Here is a 19454-nt window from a genome sequence, read left to right as displayed (position 1 = left end):
TACCGGGTTACATAGATGTGAGAGCCTTGATATTGTTTCAAGCGCAGGTTAGACATGTATATTGACGAATTGGGTGGGAGTAAGTGGGTGGTGCCTCGTATGGGGGCGATAGGCAGTCTGCAGCTTCTCCTAATTCTTATGTCAGGATGATAAACACTAGTTGCCACACGTGTTTAAGGTGTTGCCACACGTGTTTAAGGTGTTGCCACACGTGTTAAAGGTGTTGCCACACGTGTTTAAGGTGTTGCCACACGTGTTAAAGGTGTTGCCACACGTGTTTAAGGTGTTGCCACACGTGTTTAAGGTGTTGTTACACGTGTTAAAGGTGTTGCCACACGTGTTTAAGGTGTTGTTACACGTGTTAAAGGTGTTGCCACACGTGTTTAAGGTGTTGCCACACGTGTTTAAGGTGTTGCCACACGTGTTTAAGGTGTTGTTACACGTGTTAAAGGTGTTGCCACACGTGTTTAAGGTGTTGCCACACGTGTTTAAGGTGTTGTTACACGTGTTAAAGGTGTTGCCACACGTGTTTAATGTGTTGCCACACGTGTTTAATGTGTTGCCACACGTGTTTAAAGTGTTGCCACACGTGTTTAATGTGTTGCCACACGTGTTTAATGTGTTGCCACACGTGTTTAATGTGTTGCCACACGTGTTTAACGTGTTGCCACACGTGTTTAACGTGTTGCCACACGTGTTTAACGTGTTGCCACACGTGTTTAATGTGTTGCCACACGTGTTTAAGGTGTTGCCACACGTGTTTAAAGTGTTGCCACACGTGTTTAACGTGTTGCCACACGTGTTTAACGTGTTGCCACACGTGTTTAATGTGTTGCCACATGTGTTAAAGGTGTTGCCACACGTGTTAAAGGTGTTGCCACACGTGTTTAATGTCTCATATCTGAAAGCAAGCACAACTCTGGAGTACCAAAGCCACCGCCCAGGCAAGATACACGGGGGAATACGGATGATATCCGGATAATCTGGATAGCGGTAGGAAAATAAATAATATCGGCCGGATAATGCAGATGACGGCCGGATAATGAGGATACGGGGGCCGGATAATGAGGATACGGAGGCCGGATAATGAGGATACGGGGGCCGGATAATGAGGATACGGGGGCCGGATAATGAGGATACGGGGGCCGGATAATGAGGATACGGGGGCCGGATAATGAGGATACGGGGGCCGGATAATGAGCCGGTATTAAGCACCGTGCTGGGATGGTCCGGCGCGATCGGAATCAGTTTGGAAATTCAGCAAAAGTCCGTAATGAACTCTCGGGTCGTAGCAGAGGACTGGACTTAATAAGGACTTACTACGTCCAGGGGGACGCTGTTAACTCGTTAAACAGGTCGTTCCGTTGGCCAACGGCGGGCGAACCAGCGCCTGGCGATCACTTCAAGTGATTACCGTGTCTGTCTGTCACCTCTATCACCCAGAAGTGGTGCTTTTTTGTGATCTTTTCCTCAGAACTGTAAAGAAATCCCTTCAGAGAACATGATATCCCTTCAGAGAACAAGAAATCCCTTCAGAGAACATGATATCCCTTCAGAGAACATGATATCCCTTCAGAGAGCAAGAAATCCCTTCAAAGAGCAAGAAATCCCTTCAAAGAGCAAGAAATCCCTTCAAAGAGCAAGAAATCCCTTCAAAGAGCAAGAAATCCCTTCAAAGAGCAAGAAATCCCTTCAAAGAGCAAGAAATCCCTTCAAAGAGCAAGAAATCCCTTCAAAGAGCAAGAAATCCCTTCAAAGAGCAAGAAATCCCTTCAAAGAGCAAGAAGTCCCTTCAAAGAACAAGAAATCCCTTCAGAGAACAAGAAATGCCTTCAGAACAAGAAATCCCTTCAGAACAACAAATCCCTTCAAAGAGCAAGAAATCCCTTCAAAGAACAAGAAATCCCTTCAGAAAACAAGAAATCCCTTCAGAACAACAAATCCCTTCAAAGAACAAGAAATCCCCTCAAATACTTTCCCTGCGTCTCGACACTTCTCATACTGGCGGCTGAAAATGGTCAATTTGACTATTAGTGTCAGCAAAAAAGGATGGAATGTTGAGTGTGCAGACACTCCGACACTGTCGTGTAGTCGTCGGCGCCTCCGACGACACGACGGACGTCGGGAGACGTCGTCACACTTCACCCCAGTGGTTGATGGTTACCTTGAGGTTACCTTGAGGTGCTTCCGGGGCTTAGTGTCCCCGCGGCCCGGTCGTCGACCAGGCCTCCTGATACCGACAGCTGCGTCGCCGTGACGCAACACAACCAGGCCTGGTGGATCACGCCGTAATAACTCGTTAATTAAACGTAATTGCGCTGTTACGTCGTTGTAAATATGTTCTGTAATAACATTAGGGTGTCGGCGGTGGCGGAAACAGATGGACAGAGTTTCTTTCACCCCTGATGCGTCTGTTCACCTAGCAATAAATAGGTACCTGGGAGTTAGACAGCTGTTACGGGCTGCTTCCTGGGGATGTGTGTATGTGTGTGCGTGTGTGTAACAGTAAAACACACGCACACACACACACGCACACGAACACACACACACACACACACACACACACACACACACACACACACACACACATACACACACACACACACACACACACACACACACACACACACACACACTTATGTCGGGAGAATTGCCCAATTGCTGGAAGGAGGCAAATGTCGTACCGATTTTCAAAAAAGGTGATAGGAAGGAGGCACTTAACTACAGACCCGTATCACTGACAAGCATCCCCTGCAAAATACTTACTTGAAAGAATAAGGCTAAGAATTAGGCTAAGACTTCTTGAGCACCTGGAGAGCATTGGGTTTGTAAACAAGCACCAACATGGGTTCTGGACAGGGAAATCATGCCTAACAAACCTTTTAGAATTCTATGACAAAGTAACAAGGATAAGGCAGGACAGAGAAGGCTGGGCAGACTGCATATTTCTTGACTGCCAAAAGGCCTTTGATACAGTACCGCACATGAGACTGCTTTACAAACTTGAGAGGCAGGCAGGAGTACGCAGAAAGGCCCTAGAATGGATGAGGAACTACCTAACAGGAAGGAGCCAGAGGGTAATGGTAAGGGGCGAGAAGTCGGACTGACGAACAGTAATGAGTGGAGTACCTCAAGGATTAGTGATGGGACCAATCCTCTTTCTAATTTACGTAAATGATATGTTTACAGGAGTGGAATCATACATGTCAATGTTTGCGGATGACGCCAAATTAATAAGAGTTGTGACAAATGAGGATTGTAGGAGCCTCCAAGAGGACTTAAACAGGTTGCAGAGATGGTCAGAGAAATGGCTACTGGAGTTCAACACCAGTAAATGTAAAGTTATGGAAATGGGATCAGGTGATAGGCGACCAAAGGGACAGTACACAATGAAGGGGAACAGCCTACCTCTAACGATTCGAGAAAGAGACCTGGGAGTGGATGTGACACCTAATCTAACTCCTGAGGCACATATAAATAGGATAACGACAGCAGCGTACTCTACACTGGCGAAAATTAGAACTTCATTCAGAAACCTAAGTGAGGAGGCTTTTAGGGCGCTTTACACTGCCTACGTGAGGCCAGTCTTAGAGTATGCCGCGCCATCATTGAGTCCCCACCTGAAGAAACACAAGGAAACTGGAGAAGGTTCAGAGGTTTGCGACGAGGCTTGTCCCAGAGTTTCGAGGGATGGGATATGAAGAGCGTCTGAAGGAACTGAACCTTACGACACTAGAGAAAAGAAGGGAGAGAGGAGATATGATAGGGACATATAAAATACTCAGGGGAATTGACAAAGTGGAAATAGATGAAATGTTCACACGTAATAATAACAGAACGAGGGGACATAGGTGGAAACTGGAAACTCAGATGAGTCACAGAGATGTTAGAAAGTTCTCTTTTAGCGTGAGAGTAGTGGAAAGATGGAATGCACTTAAGGAACAGGTTGTGGAAGCAAACTCTATTCATACTTTTAAAACCAGGTATGATAGGGAAATGGGACAGGAGTCATTGCTGTAAACAACCGATGGCTGGAAAGGCGGGATCCAAGAGCCAATGCTCTATCCTGCAGACACAAATAGGTGAGTACACACACACACACACACACACACACACACACACACACACACACACACACACACACACACACACACACACACACACACACACACACACACACCACCTTGGGTGCCGCCTTGGTTCATACACAATCACGTCCAAACCCACAAACAGAAAAAAAACCTTGCTAGGCTATATAGTCTCGTGTGGAGTGAATATTACGGTGTTTAGGGAGGAGGGGGGAGCGGTGCCCCCCCGCCAGCTGGGTCCCACTTTGGAGAAAAACATTCACACATTTACTGGTGGAAATGATATATAGAGATGTGGAGATGCTCTCTCTCTCTCTCTCTCTCTCTCTCTCTCTCTCTCTCTCTCTCTCTCTCTCTGCCTCTGTCTGTCTGTCTCCTCTCTCTCTCTCTCTCTCTCTCTCTCTCTCTCTCTCTCTCTCTCTCTCTCTCTCTCTCTCTCTCTCTCTCTGCCTCTGTCTGTCTCTCTGTCTCCTCTCTCTCTCTCTCTCTCTCTCTCTCTCTCTCTCTCTCTCTCTCTCTCTCTCTCTCTCTCTCTCTCTCTCTCTCTCTCTCTCTCTCTCTCTGCCTCTGTCTGTCTCTCTGTCTCCTCTCTCTCTCTCTCTCTCTCTCTCTCTCTCTCTCTCTCTCTCTCTCTCTCTCTCTCTCTCTCTCTCTCTCTCTCTCTCTCTCTGCCTCTGTCTGTCTCTCTGTCTCCTCTCTCTCTCTCTCTCTCTCTCTCTCTCTCTCTCTCTCTCTCTCTCTCTCTCTCTCTCTCTCTCTCTCTCTCTGCCTCTGTCTGTCTGTCTGTCTCCTCTCTCTCTCTCTCTCTCTCTCTCTCTCTCTCTCTCTCTCTCTCTCTCTCTCTCTCTCTCTCTCTCTCTCTCTGCCTCTGTCTGTCTCTCTGTCTCCTCTCTCTCTCTCTCTCTCTCTCTCTCTCTCTCTCTCTCTCTCTCTCTCTCTCTCTCTCTCTCTCTCTCTCTCTCTGCCTCTGTCTGTCTGTCTGTCTCCTCTCTCTCTCTCTCTGTCTGTCTCCTCTCTCTCTCTCTCTCTCTCTCTCTCTCTCTCTCTCTCTCTCTCTCTCTCTCTCTCTCTCTCTCTCTCTCTCTCTCTCTCTCTCTCCCTCTCTCTCTCTCTCTCTCCCTCCCTCCCTCTCTCCCTCTCTCTCCCCCCCCGCCCCCCCCGCGGCCACAAGACACACTTGTGCAGGGGACCAAACACGGGGGTGAAGAATGGCGCCACTTACAGGTCTGATAAATGGTACCATCCCTGAATGCTGGAAGGGAATTTATGCACCGAATACTTGTTCGCATCCCAGGCGGCGGCGTGATGGGGGGGGGGGGGTGATGATGTGTGGTGAGTGAGCAACAATGGGTGAGGAGTGTGGTGAGACAGATGTGATGAGGGAGATGAGACAGGGACAATGATGAGTGTCGTGAGGGGGGGGGGGGTAGGGGAAGGGGAAGGGGGAGGGGGAGGGTAGGGGGAGGGGGAGAGGGAGGGGGAGGGGGGCTCAGTACTCCAACCGCTGCTTTCATAATAATCCTCTGATATCATCGTTCTGTCCAGTAGTATCGTTCTGTCCAGTAGTATCGTTCTGTCCAGTAGTATCATTCTGTCCAGTAGTGTCGTTCTGTCCAGTAGTATCGTTCTGTCCAGTAGTGTCGTTCTGTCCAGTAGTATCGTTCTGTCCAGTAGTATCGTTCTGTCCAGTAGTATCGTTCTGTCCAGTAGTATCATTCTGTCCAGTAGTGTCGTTCTGTCCAGTAGTATCGTTCTGTCCAGTAGTGTCGTTCTGTGCAGTAGTATCGTTCTGTCCAGTAGTATCGTTCTGTCCACTAGTATCATTCTGTCCAGTAGTATCGTTCTGTCCAGTAGTATCGTTCTGTCCAGTAGTATCGTTCTGTCCACTAGTATCATTCTGTCCAGTAGTATCGTTCTGTCCAGTAGTATCGTTCTGTCCAGTAGTATCATTCTGTCCAGTAGTGTCGTTCTGTCCAGTAGTATCGTTCTGTCCAGTAGTATCGTTCTGTCCAGTAGTATCGTTCTGTCCAGTAGTATCGTTCTGTCCACTAGTATCATTCTGTCCAGTAGTATCGTTCTGTCCAGTAGTATCGTTCTGTCCACTAGTATCGTTCTGTCCAGTAGTATCGTTCAGTCCAGTAGTATCGTTCTGTCCACTAGTATCGTTCTGTCCACTAGTATCGTTCTGTCCAGTAGTATCGTTCTGTCCACTAGTATCGTTCTGTCCACTAGTATCGTTCTGTCCAGTAGTATCGTTCTGTCCAGTAGTATCGTTCTGTCCAGTAGTATCGTTCTGTCCAGTAGTATCGTTCTGTCCAGTAGTATCGTTCTGTCCAGTAGTATCGTTCTGTCCACTAGTATCGTTCTGTCCACTAGTATCGTTCTGTCCAGTAGTATCGTTCTGTCCACTAGTATCGTTCTGTCCAGTAGTATCGTTCTGTCCAGTAGTATCGTTCTGTCCAGTACTATCGTTCTGTCCAGTAGTATCGTTCTGTCCACTAGTATCATTCTGTCCAGTAGTATCGTTCTGTCCACTAGTATCATTCTGTCCAGTAGTATCGTTCTGTCCAGTAGTATCGTTCTGTCCACTAGTATCGTTCTGTCCAGTAGTATCGTTCTGTCCACTAGTATCGTTCTGTCCACTAGTATCGTTCTGTCCAGTAGTATCGTTCTGTCCAGTAGTATCGTTCTGTCCACTAGTATCGTTCTGTCCACTAGTATCGTTCTGTCCAGTAGTATCGTTCTGTCCAGTAGTATCGTTCTGTCCAGTAGTATCGTTCTGTCCAGTAGTATCGTTCTGTCCAGTAGTATCGTTCTGTCCAGTAGTATCGTTCTGTCCAGTAGTATCGTTCTGTCCAGTAGTATCGTTCTGTCCACTAGTATCGTTCTGTCCAGTAGTATCGTTCTGTCCAGTAGTATCGTTCTGTCCACTAGTATCATTCTGTCCAGTAGTATCGTTCTGTCCAGTAGTATCGTTCTGTCCACTAGTATCGTTCTGTCCAGTAGTATCGTTCCGTCCAGTAGTATCGTTCCGTCCTCTAGTATCGTTCTGTCCAGTAGTATCGTTCTGTCCAGTAGTATCGTTCTGTCCAGTAGTATCGTTCTGTCCACTAGTATCGTTCTGTCCACTAGTATCGTTCTGTCCAGTAGTATCGTTCTGTCCAGTAGTATCGTTCTGTCCACTAGTATCGTTCTGTCCACTAGTATCGTTCTGTCCAGTAGTATCGTTCTGTCCAGTAGTATCGTTCTGTCCAGTAGTATCGTTCTGTCCAGTAGTATCGTTCTGTCCAGTAGTATCGTTCTGTCCAGTAGTATCGTTCTGTCCAGTAGTATCGTTCTGTCCAGTAGTATCGTTCTGTCCACTAGTATCGTTCTGTCCAGTAGTATCGTTCTGTCCAGTAGTATCGTTCTGTCCACTAGTATCATTCTGTCCAGTAGTATCGTTCTGTCCAGTAGTATCGTTCTGTCCACTAGTATCGTTCTGTCCAGTAGTATCGTTCCGTCCAGTAGTATCGTTCCGTCCTCTAGTATCGTTCTGTCCAGTAGTATCGTTCTGTCCAGTAGTATCGTTCTGTCCACTAGTATCGTTCTGTCCAGTAGTATCGTTCTGTCCAGTAGTATCGTTCTGTCCAGTAGTATCGTTCCGTCCACTAGTATCATTCCGTCCACTAGTATCATTCCGTCCACTAGTATCATTCCGTCCACTAGTATCATTCCGTCCACTAGTATCATTCCGTCCAGTAGTATCGTTCTGTCCAGTAGTATCATTCTGTCCAGTAGTATCGTTCCGTCCAGTAGTATCGTTCCGTCCAGTAGTATCATTCTGTCCAGTAGTATCGTTCCGTCCAGTAGTATCATTCCGTCCACTAGTATCGTTCCGTCCACTAGTTCCGTCCAGTAGTTGCAATATAGTTCAGTTCTCTCAGAGTATTGGGTCGTGTCACTGGCTGAACCTCGGCTATCAATTTTTGTTATTATTTTTTCGTTAAATTCCCGCGGCCCAATTTAATAACACCGCCCAGGCTGTCCTCTCGGATAATTAATACATCATATTTTGCGGTATAAATCCCCCAACGTCAAAATATGATGGACTATAAATCACAGCGACGGGGAAATTGACAGGCTGTTAAGTTCTCTCTCGAGGCGGGTCCACCGGTCAGGTTAGGTTAGGTTAGGTTAGGTTAGGTTAGGTTAGGTTAGGTCAGGTCAGGTTAGGTCAGGTCAGGTTAGGTTAGGGTGAGGCACGTTAGTACATCATTTTTGTGACGCTGTGAACACCTGCAGAGAACGACCTTGCCTCCCGCGACCCTTGTTGACATTTGGTAATTTATTTTTATGTAACATAAGTTAATTTAAAGGATATCGACTCGCTATTACAGACGGTAGCGAGACGATAGCTAGTTGCAGGCGATGAGTCACAATAACGTGGCTGAAGTATGTTGACCAGACCACACACTAGAAGTTGAAGGGACGACGACGTTTCGGTCCGTCCTGGACCACAATCGACTTGAGAATGGTTCAGGACGGACCGAAACGTCGTCGTCCCTTCAACTTCTAGTGTGTGGTCTGGTCAAGATAGCTAGTTGCTTGAGTCACTCACGAATGGTGTTGTCTGCATATATCTGCTGCAGTGTTGCATCTGGAGCGGAAACTTGATGCATAACAAGTTGGTCAGGTCATCAACATAATGGCAGGAGTCAGTAGGTGTTCGGCAGCTTAAGTCACACTTGCAGCTTTGGCTAGAAAGTGAGTAAACATTCAGCTCTCCATTTGAAGAAGTAATACTGCACAAATGGTGTAGTTTACCACCAGAACAGCGAGACACATATTGCCGCAATACTACTCACAATGTCACGAGGGACATACAATCTTAAGTTCATTTGGAACTCTGATCTAAAATTGGTGACAAGGTTGAAGGTTTGTGATTATTAACTTATTGTCGTATGAGAGGCGGAACAGGAGATAGATAGTCAATAGAGCTTGGGTCTTACACACAAGCTTGGGGTCGAGAGTTCGAGTCTCCTAGATGAAAGGCAGGTGGAATAGCTTATTTTCTCCTTCAGGTGTTAGGGTTAACACTACGATAGATTCCCTATCTTAAAATTAAATAAATCTTATACTCGGTGTTTTGACTTGAAACTTAAATACTTTTTTCATACACAAAAAGATCCAAACTTGGACAAAACAGCAGTAACTGTGTTAGGGAGTGTTAGGGAGGTGTTAGGGAAGTGTTAGGGAGGTGTTAGGGAGGTGTTAGGGGAGGTGTTAGGGAAGTGTTAGGGAGGTGTTAGGGAGGTGTTAGGGGAGGTGTTAGGGAAGTGTTAGGGAGGTGTTAGGGAAGTGTTAGGGAGGTGTTAGGGAAGTGTTAGGGAGGTGTTAGGGAGGTGTTAGGGAGGTGTTAGGGGAGGTGTTAGGGAAGTGTTAGGGAGGTGTTAGGGAAGTGTTAGGGATGTGTTAGGGAGGTGTTAGGGAAGTGTTAGGGAGGTGTTAGGGAGGTGTTAGGGAGGTGTTAGGGGGAGGTGTAAGGGAGGTGTTAGGGAAGTGTTAGGGAGGTGTTAGGGAAGTGTTAGGGAAGTGTTAGGGAGGTGTTAGGGAGGTGTTAGGGAGGTGTTAGGGAGGTGTTAGGGGAGGTGTTAGGGAAGTGTTAGGGAGGTGTTAGGGAAGTGTTAGGGAGGTGTTAGGGAGGTGTTAGGGAGGTGTTAGGGAAGTGTTAGGGAGGTGTTAGGGAGGTGTTAGGGGAGGTGTTAGGGGAGGGGTTAGGGAGGTGTTAGGGAAGTGTTGGGGAGGTGTTAGGGAAGTGTTGGGGAGGTGTTAGGGAAGTGTTAGGGAGGTGTTAGGGAAGTGTTAGGGAGGTGTTAGGGAAGTGTTGGGGAGGTGTTAGGGAAGTGTTGGGGAGGTGTTAGGGAAGTGTTAGGGAGGTGTTAGGGAAGTGTTAGGGAGGTGTTAGGGAGGTGTTAGGGAAGTGTTAGGGAGGTGTTAGGGAAGTGTTAGGGAGGTGTTAGGGAGGTGTTAGGGAGGTGTTAGGGAAGTGTTAGGGAGGTGTTAGGGAGGTGTTAGGGGAGGTGCTAGGGAAGTTTTAGGGAGGTGTTAGGGAAGTGTTAGGGAGGTGTTGGGGAGGTGTTAGGGAAGTGTTAGGGAGGTGTTAGGGAAGTGTTAGGGAAGTGTTAGGGAAGTGTTAGGGAGGTGTTAGGGAGGTGTTAGGGAGGTGTTAGGGAAGTGTTAGGGAAGTGTTAGGGAAGTGTTAGGGAGGTGTTAGGGAAGTGTTAGGGAGGTGTTAGGGAGGTGTTAGGGAAGTGTTAGGGAGGTGTTAGGGAGGTGTTGGGGAGGTGTTGGGGAGGTGTTGGGGAGGTGTTGGGGAGGTGTTGGGGAGGTGTTGGGGAGGTGTTAGGGAGGTGTTAGGGAGGTGTTAGGGAAGTGTTAGGGAGGTGTTAGGGAGGTGTTAGGGAAGTGTTAGGGAGGTGTTAGGGAGGTGTTAGGGAGGTGTTAGGGAGGTGTTAGGGGAGGTGTTAGGGAAGTGTTAGGGAGGTGTTAGGGAAGTGTTGGGGAGGTGTTAGGGAAGTGTTGGGGAGGTGTTAGGGAAGTGTTAGGGAGGTGTTAGGGAAGTGTTAGGGAGGTGTTAGAAAGGTGTTAGGGAAGTGTTAGGGAGGTGTTAGGGAAGTGTTAGGGAAGTGTTAGGGAGGTGTTAGAAAGGTGTTAGGGAGGTGTTAGGGAGGTGTTAGGGAGGTGTTAGGGAGGTGTTAGGGAGGTGTTAGGGAGGTGTTAGGGAAGTGTTAGGGAAGTGTTAGGGAGGTGTTAGGGAGGTGTTAGGGAAGTGTTAGGGAGGTGTTAGGGAGGTGTTAGGGGAGGTGTTAGGGAAGTGTTAGGGAGGTGTTAGGGAAGTGTTAGGGAGGTGTTAGGGAGGTGTTAGGGAAGTGTTAGGGAGGTGTTAGGGAGGTGTTAGGGAAGTGTTAGGGAAGTGTTAGGGAGGTGTTAGGGAAGTGTTAGGGAGGTGTTAGGGAGGTGTTAGGGAAGTGTTAGGGAGGTGTTAGGGAGGTGTTGGGGAGGTGTTGGGGAGGTGTTGGGGAGGTGTTGGGGAGGTGTTAGGGAGGTGTTAGGGAGGTGTTAGGGAAGTGTTAGGGAGGTGTTAGGGAAGTGTTAGGGAGGTGTTAGGGAGGTGTTAGGGAGGTGTTAGGGAGGTGTTGGGGAGGTGTTGGGGAGGTGTTAGGGAGGTGTTAGGGAGGTGTTAGGGAAGTGTTAGGGAAGTGTTAGGGAGGTGTTAGGGAAGTGTTAGGGAGGTGTTGGGGAGGTGTTGGGGAGGTGTTAGGGAAGTGTTAGGGAGGTGTTAGGGAAGTGTTAGGGAAGTGTTAGGGAGGTGTTAGGGAAGTGTTAGGGAGGTGTTGGGGAGGTGTTAGGGAGGTGTTGGGGAGGTGTTAGGGAAGTGTTAGGGAAGTGTTAGGGAGGTGTTAGGGAGGTGTTAGGGAGGTGTTGGGGAGGTGTTGGGGAGGTGTTAGGGAGGTGTTGGGGAGGTGTTGGGGAGGTGTTAGGGAAGTGTTAGGGAAGTGTTAGGGAGGTGTTAGGGAGGTGTTGGGGAGGTGTTAGGGAAGTGTTAGGGAGGTGTTAGGGAGGTGTTAGGGAGGTGTTAGGGAGGTGTTGGGGAGGTGTTAGGGAAGTGTTAGGAAGAATACTTGAGTGTTACTGTGAAGAGTGGCGCCACTTGTCTATAGCTGGTCGTTGGCTCTAGTAACGAACACCGTTGCCAACACTTCTCTTGGGGGAAGAGTCACCCCGTAAAGAGCGGCAACACTGCTCTTGGGGAAAGAGTCACCCCGTAAAGAGCGGTAACACTGCTCTTGGAGGAAGAGTCACCCCGTATAGAGCGGCAACACTGCTCTTGGGGGAAGAGTCACCCCGTAAAGAGCGGCAACACTGCTCTTGGGGGAAGAGTCACCCCGTAAAGAGCGGCAACACTGCTCTTGGAGGAAGAGTCACCCAGTAAAGAGCGGCAACACTGCTCTTGGAGGAAGAGTCACCCCGTAAAGAGCGGCAACACTGCTCTTGGGGGAAGAGTCACCCCGTAACGAGCGGCAACACACTGCTCTTGGGGGAAGAGTCACCCCGTAAAGAGCGGCAACACTGCTCTTGGGGGAAGAGTCACCCCGTAAAGAGCGGCAACACTGCTCTTGGGGGAAGAGGGTGTGTGCTCTCACTAACTAAAGGCTGAAAATGTGCAAGCCTTTGTCTCGGTATGTAAATATATAACCAAGTCTGAGGCTCTGAATTAGTGATAGTTTGAGAGGGTCTGGTACACACTCGAGGGTGGAGGGGGGGTGTAGGTTGACACTCGAGGGGTGTCTGGGTGAACACTCAAGTGCCTGTGTACATACGGGGGGGGGGGGAGGAGCTGGTACACACATATAAGTAACAAAGTACACACTTGGGGTGTCGGATACACACTCAAATGAGCAGCTAGGTGCACACACAACCACCAAAACACCATATACACGCACCAAACACCACCCACCACAAGTTCATTAACCATAAACAGAAACTCCTGACACCTCTCCTTTCCCAGAACTAACACCACTAACTTGAGCGTTGCGAAGATACAGGATACTGCAGGATACAGCCACCTGCTGTATCCTGCAGTTCTGTGCACATCTTCCCCTCATTCGGTTGGCGGTCTAAGATGATGTTGAGTGAGACGTCTCTGGTTGGGGCTTTTTCTTGTGTGTGTGTGTGTAAGCTGGCCTTGAGCGTAAGCTCTTTGATCTGGGGAATGAGATTGCTCGCGCCTGGAGGACGTGGAGCGGGGCGTCCTGGGAGCTCGCGTGGACACTCTTACGCGGTGAGAGATTACGGAGGCTTCAGTGTTGTCTGGGACACACAGTGCTGTGTGTGTGTGTGTGTGTGTGTGTGTGTGTGTGTGTGTGTGTGTGTGTGTGTGTGTGTGTGTGTGTGTGTGTGTGTGTGTGTGTGTTGTAATTCAGCGCGTCAAGATCTTTATAGACTTTATAGCTGAAGTATATAGCATTTTCAATATATATTATTTTGTTTATAACCTATTTTAATCGTGTGATTTTTGGTTGAATTCCATGCCAAAAAAAAATGTGTAATGGGATACGGTGAACATCCGCCTTCGTGTTCACTGTACATTGAACAGTGTGAGGCGGGACTGTGGTGAACCGCAGCTCGACAGTGTGAACGAAGGAGTGCAACATGTCTCGCCGAGCAGCCCGTTGCACAAGAGCAATGTCGTCAATGTGACAACATTTTCAAGAATAAATTGCATTTCTTTGTTATGGCTTGACGACACCAAGATTTCCCCGGAATGGAATTTAAAATCTTCTCCGATTTTAGTGTCTTCCCATGTGAAAATGGTCTCCTCTCTCTCTCTCTCTCTCTCTCTCTCTCTCTCTCTCTCTCTCTCTCTCTCTCTCTCTCTCTCTCTCTCTCTCTCTCTCTCTCTCTCTCTCAAATACTTCCGTTTTCGTCTGCCATCTGAGTGGGTCAATGTATTAAATTTTAAGTGAATGATAGTTTATATACTTAGCCTTCCGAGGAGTCGGGTGCTAGCTCTTGGACGTCACCTGTAAGCTGTCCGTTACCAGGAGCAATGATTCCCTCCTTCCCAGTTTTGAATCAGATTTACAATTGAAGTTGTGTTTTGAGTTAATCTATAGCACCTAATCCTGCAGCTTGTTCGTCCGATTCACTGTACTTTCTGGGAAGGTTGTTCTACGGTTTTTACACTCGCCTCACAGTAGAGAACACGGTGAACATCACACTACACTCGCCTCACAGTAGAGAACACGGTGAACATCACACTACACGTCCAGAGGCAAGGAAGCCCCCCCACACACACACACATTACAATCACATTCAGTTTCTAGCTACTTAAAGCTATTACTGAACCTTCGCTCTAGTTTCCATGTTGTTTGGTTCAGAACTTTATTAAGCAATTAGTTTAAAATTGGAGTAAATGTTGACATGTTTTGTCTTGATCTTGCAACTGTTCTCGTTTAGAATCGTGTCTTTAGTTGGTAAGTTAATTATAATGAGTTAGAGCACTAAGCTATTATGACTATATAGGAGACGGAAGAGGTACGAGGATAATGATTTGCGACAAGACGGAGGGAAGGAATGGTGGCCAGCTACTTGGACAGCGGGGATTGAACACCGACCAGGAAGAAGCGAAACCGTCGCTTTACCATCAAGTCAAAAGTGCTTACATGAACGGACAAGAAAATGTAAAGATATAAGTATATTAGATTAATATAATTAGCACGTGTAATGTGTATATACTATCACATGTATATCACACGCTTAAGTCACAAATGCTTCGGTACAAGATAGTTTAATTCCCGTTGTTGGCGGAGTGGCGTCTGAACGTGGGCTTGTGTCAAGGCTTCCCCCTGAGTCGAACTGCTCACCCTCTCCAGATGCATCCAATTTCTTACAAGTTAAACAGAGGCATGAGGTGGAAGGAAACTTTCCCAACCGTTTGCGTCCCGCCCTGGACTCGTAACAGGGACTGCAGTCGTGTTCATCTGCGATTACGAGTAGCAAGAATAGATCACTGTTCTACAGAGTTTGTATTTAATTACGAATTAGTTCACATACGCCACTCTAATTATTGTCGAATTAAAGTTGCTTAAAAATTACATAAACAATAATGTTATTGCAGGGTTCCGCTCCTAATTAATTTCGGATGGCAGGTTGAAGAAAATAAGGTTAGTTAAACGTGGCACGGTCGCACCGTAGAGTTGTTAGTCATTGCCTCCACCCACATGTACCTAATGTATTTATAAAAAAAGAAATAAAAATTGAGAATTTAATATCTCACGAGCACTTTGTCTACACCGACGGCTCAGTCCAATCTTCTACTGGACGGACTGCAGCAGCATGTAAGTTTTATAGAAATGATATTTGCACAAAGACTGTCAGTTTCAGGTTAAACAACTGGCTGACCTCCACACAAGCAGAACTAGCAGCACTACAACTAGCTACCAGTACATTAAAAAACATTGGAAGAGGAATAATATTTTGTGATTAAAAGTCTGTTCTTCAAGCAATCGAAAACTTCTCTTGGAAAATCGACAGCAAGAACCTCATACTACCAATTATAAATGACCTAATTGCTGCACAGAGCAAAGGGTCTCGAATCTCCTTTGTATGGATACCTTCACATATAAATATAACCCATCATAATGAGACAGATATTGCAGTCAAATTAGCGTGTAACAAAGATGAAGTTTAATTAAATCTAGGTATCCCCATCTCTGCTGTCAAAACTGTATTGGTCCAAACACTCTGGTCTGATAGGAAAGAACTTACTGACTCCCAACGACCTGAAAGTACTAGTATAAAAAGCTATGATTTGTTCAGATCTGAAACCTACATCTATGGGCAGCACAAAACGTCTACCAGACTGTGCGACACAGTGGTTGCCAGGATCAGGTTGGGTTACCATTACCTGTGGCAGGTGGCTGCAGGTGACGGATCTCTCAATCCTGAGCACTGCAGGTGCAAACTCTGTGAGCAGGAACTGCGGCATGATCTCCCACACTACATCACTGAATGCCCAGTTATTAGACCTTTCAGACCAGTTGGCATGAGGTACCTGGAGCTTTGCAATTACTTTATTCACTCTCGTGTTCTTGAAGATATCTTCATATTGCACCCAAAATTGGCCAGTGGAGGGTACTGAACATATGGCCCTGTATGACTAACCATCCTGCGAGATGGGGACTTTTAGCATCACTGCTACCTTATTCACTCTTGTGTTGATGATATCCTCATAACGAACCCAGAGGCTGCCAGTGCAGACTACTTATCACGTGCCCCTGTGTAACTAACCATCCTGTGTGATGGGATTTTTTTTAGCACCACGTAGTTAGCTTTTGACACACTGTACTCCCATTGAAGGGCAGCTGCACAAATGCAGATGTACCTAATGTATTAATAAAAAAATATGTCCTCTGGAGTGTTCAGGATTGAGAGATCCGTCACCTGTAGCCAGCTGCCACTTATCACATGCCTTTGTACGACTTACCATCTTGTGTGTGATAGAGAATATTTGCATCACGTAGCTAGCTTTTTGACACTGTACTTCCCTTCATATAGTCTAGGGCAGCGGCACACATGCACATGTTCCTAAATGTGTTATTAATAATACTAAATTTCTATAGATTATAAATATTTCTGGTGTATCTTTGAAATGTTTCTTTCTTCTACATTTGCACAATTAAACATTCAATATATTTGCATACTATTGGAAAATGTGTTTATCTAATCAAATCATCTGACTCCAAAACATATTTACTGCTAGGTGAACAGTAAATGTTCACCTAGCTAGGTTACTGCTAGGTGGGGGGGGGGGGTTCACGCATGATACACAGACTGTAGGGTACACAGGAGGAGGAGTTCAGGAGTGTGGGGCCTGGTAGCCTGGTGGATTGCGCGCAGGACTCGTAATTATGTGGCGCGAGTTTGATTCCCGCACCATGCAGGAACAAATGGGCAAAGTTTCTTTCACCATGAATGCCCCTGTTACCCAGCAGTAAATAGGTACCTGGGAGTTAGTCAGCTGTCACGGGCAGCTTCCTGGTGTGTGTGTGTGTGTGTGTGTGTGTGTATGGTGTGGAGAAAAAAAAATAGTAAACTACTTACTATAACAGTTGATTGACAGTTGAGAGGCGGGCCGAAAGAGCAGAGCTTAACCCCCGCAAGCACAACTAGGTGAGTACAACTAGGTGAGTACAACTAGGTGAGTACACACAACACAGGAGTTGAGACGTTCAGCGTCGAGCATAAAGTAATCACAACGCTGCAATCTTTGCAGTGAACATTACACATGAACGTTGCTCTTAACTACTCGACATGTGTGCAAAAATAACATTTTCTCACGCATCACATTCAGTTTGAAGCTAAAAATAACTGCCCCCACAGCAAGCTTTTACCTATTTTATGGTTTTGCTTCAAAATTTTATAACCAATTAGTTTTTTTATGAACCGCAGTCAATATGATGTTTATAAGCTGCTTTGCCTGTTTTTGATGATCAATTCGCGAGAGCAGGAAAGCTGCTGTGTTGTGTTAAGCCAAATTGTCTTGTAGTTGAGAGATTGATCAGAGAGTCGGGAGTCAGGAGCTGTGTTCAGTTCTTGAGTAAGACAATGGTATATTAGGTACATTTTTAGTTTGATGGCCACAGGTAAAACGGCTTCTATTAATACGATTTTATATACTGAATGCACACGCACACACACACACACACACACACACACACACACACACACACACACACACACACACACACACACACACACACACACACACACACACACACACACACAGAGTTTCAAGTGTAGATATGATAGAGCCCAATAGGCTCAGGAATCTGTACACCTGTTGATTGACGGTTGAGAGGCGGGACCAAAGACCCAGAGCTCAACCCCCGCAAGCACAACTAGGTGAGTACAACTAGGTGAGTACACACACACACACACACACACAAGCGAAAAAACAACCTAAGTTACTACACAGTCATATAAGAAGAAAAATGTCGGTGAACGACCAAGTGACAAGACTAAGGAAGACAGAGGGGGCATATACTGAAAGTGACAGCGAGTACAAGGAAATCTGTGAGGTACTGAATGCCAGTTTCCATGGAGTGTTCACTACCGAGCCTGAGCAGCTCCCATTGTTGGAAGGGGTTACCCTGGATGAAAGACTATCAGATATAGAGGTGATAGCAGAGGAGGTAATGAAACAGTTGACAACTCTAGATGCAACTAAAGCAGTTGGACCAGACAAAGTATCACCGTGGATACTAAAAGAAGCAGCGCAGGCCCTCAGCGTGCCTCTGGCAATGATCTTTAATGAGTCACTTATGTCGAGAGAATTGCCCAGTTGCTGCAAGAAGGAAAATGTCGTGCCGATCTTCAAGAAAGGTGATAGGGAGGAGGCACTTAACTATAGACCTGTATCACTGACAAGCATCCCCTGTAAAATACTGGAAAGAATAATTAGGCTACGACTGGTTGCACATCTGGAGAACATTAGGTTTGTGAACAAACATCAACATGGGTTCTGGACAGGGAAATCGTGCCTAACAAACCTTCTGGAATTCTATGATAAAATAACGAGGATAAGACAGGACAGAGATGGTTGGGCAGACTGCATATTTCTGGACTGCCAAAAAGCCTTTGATACAATACCGCACACCGGTATACAATACCGGTCCTAGCATGGATAAGGAACTACCTAACAGGAAGGAGCCAAAGAGTTACGGTAAGGGGCGAGAAGTCGGACTGGCGAACAGTAACAAGTGGAGTACCACAAGGATCGGTGCTGGGACCAATTCTATTTCTTGTATATGTTAACGACATGTTTACAGGCGTAGAGTCCTACATGTCGATGTTTGCAGATGACGCAAAGTTGATGAGAAGAGTGACAGATGAGGATTGCAGGATCCTCCAAGAGGACCTGAATAGGTTGCAGAGATGGTCAGAGAAATGGCTACTGGAATTCAACACGAGCAAATGTAAAGTTATGGAAATGGGACTAGGAGATAGGAGACCAAAGGGACAGTGCACAATGAAGTGGAACAGCCTTCATGTGACGACGCGCGAAAGAGACCTGGGTGTGGACGTAACACCTAATCTATCTCCTGAGGCACATATAAATAGGATAACGACAGCAGCGTACTCTACACTGGCAAAAGTTAGAACATCATTCAGAAACCTAAGTAAGGAGGCATTTATGGCGCTTTACACTGCCTACGTAAGGCCAGTCTTAGAGTATGCCGCCTCATCATGGAGTCCCCATCTGAAGAAGCATATAATAAAACTGGAAAAGGTTAAGAGGTTTGCAACGAGACTCGTCCCAGAGCTACGAGGGATGGGGTATGAGGAGCGCCTGAGGGAACTGTGCCTTACGACACTAGAAAGAAGAAGGGAGAGGGGGGACATGATAGGAACGTATAAGATACTCAGAGGGATTGACAGAGTGGACATAGACGAAATGTTCACACGGAATAGTAACAGAACGAGAGGACATGGATGGAAGCTTGAAACTCAGATGAGTCACAGAGATGTTAGGAAGTTTTCTTTTAGCGTGAGAGTAGTGGGGAAATGGAATGCACTTCAGGAACAGGTTGTGGAAGCAAATACTATTCATAATTTTAAAAGCAGGTATGATAGGGAAATGGGACAGGAGTCATTGCTGTAAACAACCCATGCTCGAAAGACGGGATCCAAGAGTCAATGCTCGATCCTGCAGACACAACTAGGTGAGTACACACACACACACACATCAAGGGAGCACAGGTTCCTCGACCCAGAGGCTGCCGGAGCAGCTGTTCGTCTCCATCTTGGGGCCGTTCTTCA

General features: G+C 46.7%; 1 protein-coding gene across 1 annotated transcript; it reads right to left on the bottom strand.

Annotated features, from left to right (window-relative positions):
• Positions 1 to 5598: 5598 nt before the first annotated feature.
• LOC138363644 (dentin sialophosphoprotein-like) lies at positions 5599 to 15621 on the bottom strand. Its single transcript, XM_069323013.1, has 2 exons — positions 15541 to 15621; positions 5599 to 7911 (listed from the first exon to the last, which is right to left on the bottom strand). Exons 1-2 carry the CDS (start codon positions 15619 to 15621, stop codon positions 5599 to 5601), a joined length of 2394 nt encoding a protein of 797 aa, XP_069179114.1.
• Positions 15622 to 19454: the final 3833 nt, after the last annotated feature.

Source organism: Procambarus clarkii, chromosome 11 (genome assembly GCF_040958095.1).
Source record: "Procambarus clarkii isolate CNS0578487 chromosome 11, FALCON_Pclarkii_2.0, whole genome shotgun sequence".
Lineage (NCBI taxonomy): Eukaryota > Metazoa > Arthropoda > Malacostraca > Decapoda > Cambaridae > Procambarus > Procambarus clarkii.
Note: the sequence above shows the minus strand (reverse complement) of the source record. Positions and strands in the feature narration are given on the sequence as shown.

Coding starts and splice junctions, on each gene's coding strand:
- LOC138363644 (XM_069323013.1), bottom strand. CDS start 15,621: ATGCCGCAGTTCCTGCTCACAGAGTTTGCACCTGCAGTGCTCAGGATT. Junction 7,912..15,540: donor CCTGCAGCCACCTGCCACAG/GTAATGGTAACC, acceptor ACTACTGGACAG/AATGATACTACTGGACGGAA.